The sequence below is a fragment of the Helobdella robusta genome (assembly GCF_000326865.2).
Source record: "Helobdella robusta unplaced genomic scaffold HELROscaffold_1, whole genome shotgun sequence".
In the NCBI taxonomy this organism is placed as follows: Eukaryota; Metazoa; Annelida; class Clitellata; order Rhynchobdellida; family Glossiphoniidae; genus Helobdella; species Helobdella robusta.
In genome coordinates, this window is record NW_008703570.1 from 3,843,358 (window position 1) to 3,853,183 (window position 9,826).

General features: G+C 31.0%; 1 protein-coding gene across 1 annotated transcript; it reads left to right on the plus strand.

Moving 5' to 3' along the window:
• Positions 1-770: 770 nt before the first annotated feature.
• On the plus strand, positions 771-5,142 carry HELRODRAFT_158756 (hypothetical protein; the record flags this gene model as incomplete). Its single annotated transcript, XM_009010747.1, has 6 exons — positions 771-792; positions 1,116-1,233; positions 2,226-2,309; positions 4,120-4,282; positions 4,653-4,715; positions 5,011-5,142. 6 exons carry the CDS (start codon positions 771-773, stop codon positions 5,140-5,142), a joined length of 582 nt encoding a protein of 193 aa, XP_009008995.1.
• Positions 5,143-9,826: the final 4,684 nt, after the last annotated feature.

Genomic DNA, 9,826 nt, shown 5'->3' on the forward strand with positions numbered 1-9,826 from the left:
AAGAAGGAAAAGAGTAGGATCATCAAGAGAAGAAAAAAGTTTTTTATTCTACGTAGATGAAAATAAGAACTTCTAGCAACATTATTAACCTGAGAAGAAAGAGACATAGTAGAATCAAAGATAAAGCCTAGACTACGAAACTTATAAAAAACATCAAGAGTTTTAGAATCAGGTAAGATAATAAGAGAAATAGTAATAAAGTGTTTAGATTTATTAAAACAAATTAATTCAAATTTAGAAGGATTAAGAATTAAGACACATAGTCAGACTAAGCGATAATTGAAGAAAGACATAGAGATAGATCACGAAAAACACAATTGAGATTAGATAGAGGAAAAGAAGTATAAATATAAGAATCATCAGCATATAGTTGACTAGTGAAAGAAATTGCCTAGGATAGAACCGTGACGTACCCCGAAAGTAAGAGTAGAGGAGTTAGAAGTAGAATTATTGAGAACAACAGAAGAAAAACGATTGCAAAGATAAGAAGAAAACCAAAATAGACAAGAATAGTAATATGAAAAGAAAGATCTAGCAGCCTCAAGAGAACAGTACGATCAATAGTATCAAAAGCAGAGGAAAAGTCAAGAACAAGAAGAAAAGTGAGATTACTATTGTCACTAGAGAGAAGGATATCATTATGTATTTTGAGTAAAGAAGTTTCTGTACTGTAAGCAGGTCTGAAACCAGATTGAGATACAGGTAGCAAGGAGTTAAAGTTTAAATAAGATGACAATTGATTATAAACTATTTTTTATATTATTTTAGAGATGAAAGTAATATTAGTAACAGGTCTATAATAAGATAAAGAGGTAGAATCTAATGATGAGTTTTTTACATGGTGTTTCTTAGATATTTTTATTTTGATTCTTTAAATATGTTTGTTCAAGTAAATTAGAAGGAAGTTGATATAGAGAACAGGTTCTAGACGTTATAGAATTAATAATTTTAGTAAGTTCTAAAAGATTTTTTGGAGTAAATACAGAAAAAGATTCAGTAGTAAGTTTAGTAAAGTTATGAAGAGAAAAATTAGAATTAGATGTCATGATAATTTTCTAGCATAATTATTAATTTTAATAATTACATCGTTTATATTATAAACTTTATAAAATTAGGAACGTCTTATGGAGAAATCGTCGTCCTTGATGTTCCTAGGCAGGGTAACATCTACAAACACAGGGAAACTCTACCAAGTTCGCTACTGTTCTTTGTGATGCTATTTGTAGTGCTGACGTTAGCAACGGTGAAATATCATAGACGTAGCCAGGGTTTCGTTTCGGGAGGGGTTTCAAAAAACATTATTTTTTCACAATGTTCAAACTGCATAAATATAGCAACAAAAAATAAAATAAAAAATACTATCAAAATATAAATGTAAATATACAAAAAACCATTATTTTTTATTATAAAAATTAAATTATATACAACGTTCAACTTAATTTATAAAAAAAAATTTCAAACAGAATAAATTGAAATTATGATAAAATTTAATAAAACTATATTCCATAAATAAATAAACTAGAAATCTTACGCTTTCTTAAAAATTGAACTAGCCTCTATTGCAAAAATAAAATAAAACTTTTTCTCCAGCCCTGAGTTAGCGTATTAACTCCACAACGCACATATTCATCTTCTACCATTAGAATGAACATATATGCATTCATTTGAAAATAACAACCTTCTACTGTACACCGTCATGAGTTTTTCACACATAACTTACTATTATTAATTTTTTATGGTAAACTTTGGCTTAGAGTGCACCAGATGTTACTATTACCATTACTGTCGTGAACGTCAACGACGCTGTCATGAACATGCCTCACATTCGCACCATAATCAATCAATCAATAGCACATTTGTACCATAATAACTAAATTTTAAAGTTGCCAATATCTCGCAATCGCGAGTACGATGAGGAAATGTTTAATTTTTTAGAATATTAGTTTTAAAGGAGAAATATTGAAAAAATTTAAACTATTTTTTAAAATGGCGAAAAGCAAACATAAAACGGATCAAGTTGTGAAATATAGTTTAAATTTTTGAACCCCGAAAAACCCCCTTGGCTACGCCAATGCGAAATATAATGTTTAATGAGAATAACTTGTAGAGATTGGTTGTTGAAATTGGTTACGCAGAGTTTTGCGCACCCGTTTAAATGTTTTATTTCGTCATTTAACTATGGTTGATTAGTTTGATAATAATTGAACCGCAGTAACCACATGCAGCGTGATATGGGAGTTGATCTGCCACAAGGAGAACATTGTGGCGGGCACTTCTGATGGAGTGATCATCATATTCACGTTCACACAGTCAGATGCAAAATTGCAACAACTCATCAAAATCAATGGATTTGGGTTATATATATATATATATATATATATATATATATATATATATATATATATATATATATATTTTAACCATATCACTATTTTTTTTAAATTGTGGTAGTAGCTTATAATCTTCTGTCTATAGAAGATGCTATTATTGGTCTGTTAAAACAGAGCTAATCAGGCCCGACAGGCACACAATGAGGAAGCGTTACTTTTTCAAACTATAAAGAAGACTCAATATTTTCAAGTTGTTGCAAGTAATGCATAAATTCCCGTTCCACATTAATATTATGCCACAAACGGTAGTAGGTTATTAAATAATCTTTACACATAGTTGACCACAACCGAACTAAATTTTCTTAGCGAAATTTTTTTTGGACTAAGTATCGCATAGTAATTTTTAAAATTTTTGCCTGTAGTTGTCAAATTCAATTTATCACTTCTTTATCAGAAAACAAAATTTACTTTCTACGCAAATTTCGTAAAAATCATTCTCTTGAAATTATTTTTAAAAGTTCGTGAACTAACTTCTTTGAAAAGTTCAAACTTTGTTTGGTTTTTTGTTTTAGTGCAAAGACTGTTTAAAAGTTCAAACCTTTTGAAGTTATTATATAGCAAGTTTGACTTCCATAGTTTCATTATTTTTTATAAATTCTTTTAAGTCGTCTTCAATCATTTTCTTATTTTTACATGTTGCCTCGACTAACTTATTTTATTAAAATTAATTAAATTAATTAACTTATTTTGTTGAAAACATCTAATAAATAAGCAAATTTACTGATTGAATTATCATCATTATTCTCTAAAACAAATCTTTATTCTGATTTCTCCCCGAAAAATCGCAACCTCTTCTTTGGGTTCAAAAACATTTTAATTACTTGCACGAGATTTTCAGATTAACTTTGAAGTATTGTATTTAATTGTGTTTAACAGTTAAGAGATGAGGCATTAATGCCGTTAATGAGCTGATATATTTTGCAAACTTTTTTCGAATAAATAAACAATTTTATTTAACCGAATGAGTAAATTTCATTTCAATTAAATCTGTTGGGCCTGTCTTTGCAGTGCTCCTCTTCCAAACATTTTGAAAATTAATTCAATAAAAATTCGTCACTTCGAATTTGTTTGCTAAATAAAATTTGAAAAATTAATTTTTGGACCATTGTTTACAACATGGGTGTGCAAACTACGGTCCTATTTTATGCGGCCCGCGAGGCCATCTTTGCCAAAAAAGGTCGTCAGCCAGCCAGACATTATGACCAAAAAAAGGAGCCCATGATGACATTATGACCAAATCTTTAAAAAAATTCTCCCTCTGGTCGAAAAAATTTGCTATTTAAGTACATATGCGGCCCTACAAAGGTAAAAAGTCTGCCCATCCCTGATTTATAAAATCAGTTATTTATTTTAAATCGCCTATTTTCTTGGTGTTTTTAAAATACATGGAAAAAAGTTTTGTTTTCAAGCCTAAAGGCTTATAAAATTATATTTCTAACTTTTTTATAATTTACATCTGATTACTTGTAAAAAATAGAAATCAAAGCCTTATGAGCTGAATAAAGTCAATGATACTGTTTTTATAAATCCAAAGATAATCATAGATATCGAATAGATTTATAGAAATATCAAGATGAGTTCCTTATTTCTTCCTATGTATTTATGTATGTATAATGTATGTTAATATAATGAACTATTTTGTCAAATTTTTCACCTCACGCCATCAATAATTAAATACCAACAAAAACGAAGTATCTAGATAAAAAAATATAGCGAACAATTTTTCAAGGTATCCGTGCACTTCGCTGATATGTTTCGAGGATCGTATTCTCGGATCATATGGGTCGGGTCACCTGTGTTTGTTTGACCTCAAATCTGGGTCACTGCTGTGTGAAATTGGTGCGCACGCTCGGTTGATAAACTCTCTGCATCTGTCTCACAATGATCGAATGGTATCTCATCTTTATTCCGTCTTGTTAAATATTCGACAGGCGTTTTTTAAATCTATAAAATTGTTAATTTATTGTCCATGCAGTTATGTAATTTTGCTTATTTTTCTATTTTATGTTTTAGAATGGTCTTCTTATTCATTATTTTATAAAAAAAAAATGTATTCGGATTAACATTAAAGTTAAGAAAAATTAAACGATAAAAACTTTAAAATGATGAAATTACGCGCAAATGGTGCATTAATTGCCCGAATCAATAAATAGGCAAATTGGGTTCTCTGAAAAAATTTCACGGTCAATGATAAATAATGCTAATTTTAATTTCTTTTATTCTTTTCAAACGAATGATTTTTTCACACCGGATTTTGCGCAGATCCTGTCAGCAGGTGAGGATGCTTACGTGAGGCTGTGGAGGTTGTCTGAAAACTTGGACCAAGTTTGTTTTTTCTCAACGATTTTGTTTAATACTTATTGGAAATATTTGTCAACACCGTCTGGATAATGGTGTGCTCTGGACAGCGATGAAAAGTTTAAAAATTACGCTCGTAAAGCACGCTTCTGATAAATGATTTGATTAGTTTAAAAGTTGGTGAATGATCACAGCGCAACACAAACTTTCCCATCCTGTGATTGGATGAACACATCTGCAATGATTGAAAGAACAAACATATTTAAAATGTTCACGGCGATTGAGAAAAGGAATTATTTGAAATGTACACTTTGATGAACAGGTCGAACACGTTTGTAACGTTCTCGTGGAAGATTTGCTGATTCAAGGAGCCAAGTTTGTTGGTCAGGATAGTTCATCATTCGCTGTTACAGGTTACGATTCTCATGAGATTGCATTCTTCAAACGAAGTTGAATGCTCATTTTAAAGATTAGTTCAAAGGAACTTAAACATTAAAACAGGCATTCAAGAATTATTTCACAGTTCTTATTAATTTCCACCTCTCACATCACTTTTATCATATTGTTGCTTGATGAATTAAGCCGTTAGTGATCGCTGACAATTAAAAATATAACGTGAACTAGATGGAAAATAAGTATTCAAACGTGTTTTCATATGCTTAATTTTGTTGTTTTTTAAATAGTACCCACGTGTGCTTCTTCCTGCTTTCATGTTGTCAGTTGAAATAAAAGCAACGAACCGCAGATTGACAGGGGTCGATTTCGACTTGAAGGTGATCCGCTACGACAAGATGGATTATGACGTGACTTTAAGTTCGTTATGTAGCATTTAATGAGTGCACCTACATTCACCACCATCAATTCAAGTTCACGCCACAACTTTGAGATAATTTTGAAATATTTTATTTCCCAGTTAATAGATAGGTATACTTTGTATTTGTTGTTGTTACCTCTGAGAAACAATTGAAAGAGAATAAAAAATTAAAAAGTTGAAGGACCCGTTCCGTCACGACAAATTCCATTCATATCCCCTGCGCACTGTCTATAGAGAGTCGTTAATTTTTTCAGTTGACTTAAGAACCAGCGGGATTGGACCTCGAACCAAAAAATAAAACAATTTACATTTAATGAGTGTTTGCATCTGTAGATATGAATATTGTCGAATATTATTCAGTGAATAATATTCGACAATCACAATGCGTCGGATGCATCACATTAAAAGATTGACTGCAGGCCATGATGAGTGTGGCCTGATGCATTAAACTTTCAAGTGACGATGCCTGAATGCGTGTTTAATATTATTCCTTCATTAAAGCTCGCCGCGAATCAATAGTGACGTCATAATATTCCATGTTGTAGTTGTTGTTGAATGTTGTAGTAGTTGTTGAATGTTGTAGTTGTTGTTGAATGTTGTAGTTGTTGTTGAATGTTGTAGTTGTTGTTGAATGTTGTAGTTGTTGCGGCAGTTCGGTTATTGATGTTGTTGTAATTGTTGCAAGTGTTGTCAACAAACAAGATTCTTTCTCAACAATGATGCTGGTGATATAATTAAGGGATCATCAGGTAAAATATAGCTAGATGTGTCGTAGGAGGGGTAGGTTGTTGATGTACCATGAGGTATTGATGTATCGTGGGATATTGGTGCATCTTAAGGCAATGTATTATACAAACATAAAATGTTGATCTATTAAAAATATGTATCACGAAATGTTTTTGTATTATGATGATACATTGATTGATTGATTATTTGAACGATTTATTGATTGATTTGTTGATTGATTGATTGAATGGTTTGTTAATTGCTTGATTGATTTGTTGATTGATTGATTGGGTTGGTGTTGTTTGCAAAGTTTAGTCCAGAGAGCTATCAGTAACAAAATTTGCTTACAGGAAAGGAAAGTAGGTGTAAATTTACAACTTTATTTAGTGATGTCTCCGGTTTGTTAGGTCATTTTCTGCATGCTTTATTTTCCATCCTTTCGTTATCTACATGTGTGTTGGAAGAAAACTGTATTTAATGCAAAAATTTACAAGTTTTACCAAATTTTTCGCGTGAAATAGTTTGACGTTAATAAATTTCTTATAGTTTTTTTATTAAAATTAATATGAAGACTGGACAATTTTTATTGAAGGAATGACCTTATTTCGATGTGGCTCGATTGGTACACCCACCAAGCAAGATCTTGTATGAATATAAATACAATTGAAGGATTAAAATAATTATAAGTTTAAAATAACAAAATAAAAATGAAAAATACGGAAAATCCGCCTAGAGTAGCACTAAATGATTATTGGCTGGGGAGGGGTTGTTATTAAAAAAGTAAATATAAAAGTACAAAAATTATTAATGAAAGTGAATAATAATTCATTAAAACTTAACTGTTATTACAAGGTCCACAATTTCCCGTATTCAACCAAATATAACCAGAAGCTTGATAAGCTTGTAAGGATCGAAACTAAAATATATTCAATGATATTAAACAGAAATTAAACAATTAAATTGCCAAGAGTTTTTGAAACTGAATTCGATCCAATGAAGATCATGAAGTTCTGATTATCACATGTGAAATGGTGATATTTTCTGTCGAGATTGGTGCTTAGTTTCCCCGGCTTCAACGCGCAACGCTGTTTATCTTTAAAATTACTTTTACAATCATTCTATATAATTTAATAATTCGAAGATAGTGGCCAATATCAAATTTATGAACCAGGTAGCATGTAGTGCGAAAAATTCATTTTTAAGGTATGAAGCTATATTTTTTTCTAAATCTTGTTGAAATGATAAATATTTTATAGCTATAAATATAATTCTACTTATATAAATTTTATAATATTTTATTTTATCGCAATCATATAATATGCTCTCGGCATAGGTAATTTTATTTAGTGATTAAATGATTGCATTGTTACACGTTGAGAGAACCTGAATAATATTCCATGATCAACAACCTGTCACGTCGCAAGCCATAAACCTTTCTTATCTTATCGCTGTACGTTTCAATTAAAATTTACCTTCTACGTTCACGCACCTCATTAAATATCGAGGCATTTCTGTTTTTCTAAATGAACTTGTAATGGAACTATTATTAGTTATACATTCTTCTTTATTACAGATAGAAAAAATTATTAAATATAAATTATTAGATAAAATTAGTTGGATGTAAACTTTTCAACGTATCATAAACGAAAATGAAAGCGCTTAAAAGTGGTCAGATGATCGGCATACAATAACAACAAGTAAATGAATACCCGGCAGGTACCTACTGACCCGGCCACATGATGGCGCACATGAAAATAATATTATGATTTTATTGATAGAAGTTGACGCAATAACACGGGATAAGTTTGTAAGAACACGCGTGCGTGATTTATTTCGCTTTACATTATTCATGGTACTTTATGATAGTAAGTCGCTCAGCTCACCGTGCTTCTGTGCTGAATAACATGGAAATATCTTCTATTCCTCATTAATAGAAAACCACAAAACACGAATGTAGAAATGGAACGAATCACCAAAATATAAGTACAAACACGCCTACACAACTACTAAGCAGAAAGCACACGACCCACCTTCGAATAAACACTTTTAAATAGCATACAACGTGCATACGACGAGTTTTCATACAAAAATTACAACACAGCTAACATCAGCAATATGTGGATGTGCGTGATGCACATATGGAAGAAGAAATTGAAGCTGCGTGCAAAAATCATATACAAAAATTCATGTGGATGTTCACATGTGAAGGGACATGCACTGAGAGACAAAAATTTCTTCCAGCCGCTCCTGCCTGTTGCCACGCATCCCATCATAGTTAACGAATCTTCAAGAATAAGTAATATCTGCTTACTGAAATTCATCTGCAAAGAGGAACCAAGATCTGGAAAAGGTTTATGAGAAATCGGATGGAGAAGAATATTCTAAAACTGGATGTTCAGTTGAATTTTTTCAATAATGTAAGAACTGTGGCTGTTTAAAACTTCTCAAAGTTCATGCTCACTAAACCGGTTAACCTACATTAATTCGTTGATTTGGTAAAAATTTTTAATTGCCTTGCAGTGTCCAATATATCTATATCAATATATAGGAGCCAACAAATGGCAACAACACAAAAACAATTTATCAAAACACCGACACAGTGCATCTAAAAATTGCAGAAGCGGTTCTAATAGATATCCCAAATAAACATCCAACAAAGAGTGATAATTTGACGTCTTAATACTTACTAACTTCAATGAAGAACAAAGGAATGACAAAAACAAAGATGAAGAATACTACACCATGCATGATGAATTAAATTACTAGACAAATTTTGGACAACAATGTTGAAATCTTACATTACAATAAAGCCATTATAATTTACGACTAGCCGAGTCATGTTCATAGAACAAAGATACCCAATAATAAATATTCAACAACGGGCAATTGGAATCCTTACCACTAATAAATTCAGAAACAGAGGAATCATCGATAATGAAAACACGTAAAAGTGTCATAATGGACGAAGTTGAAGATCGTAAAAACTAGTTAAATGGCCGTTAAGTATTCACATTTAAAAAACAAAGAATTAACATTGTAGAGACACAGTATATATATATATATATATATATATATATATATATATATATATATATTTACAATATTCTATAAATTCTACCGAATGTTTGGCGTTAATATGTTTGTAGTTCGTTGTTTCGATTTTTCTCACTAAAATTTTTTGGTGAACGTTTAGTTTATTAAAATTCAAAATAAACTTATTTTTCGAATTCATGCTGCAAATAAGGCCATATTTCGATTCCGAATGAATCATCGTCAGTGCTCCTTGCTGTATATATAGAGAAATATTGACTTTGTCAAGATTAACTTTGACGTTGTAAAAATTAACTTTGGTGTTGTAAAATTGAACTTTGATGCCAATTAGGTGTCAGGTTTCTTAATTGGCTGGTCATCTTCTTTGGTCTCCTTTTCTTCATCGATAGCATCATATTCTTCTTTGTCACTAATTGCGATGATGGTGATTCATTTCGGAATCGAAATATCGGAATCGAAGCATGAATTCGAAAAATAAGTTTATTTTGAATATTCTTCTTTGTCACTATTTACGATGCTAGTTTTTATTACTTCTTTGTTTTCGTTG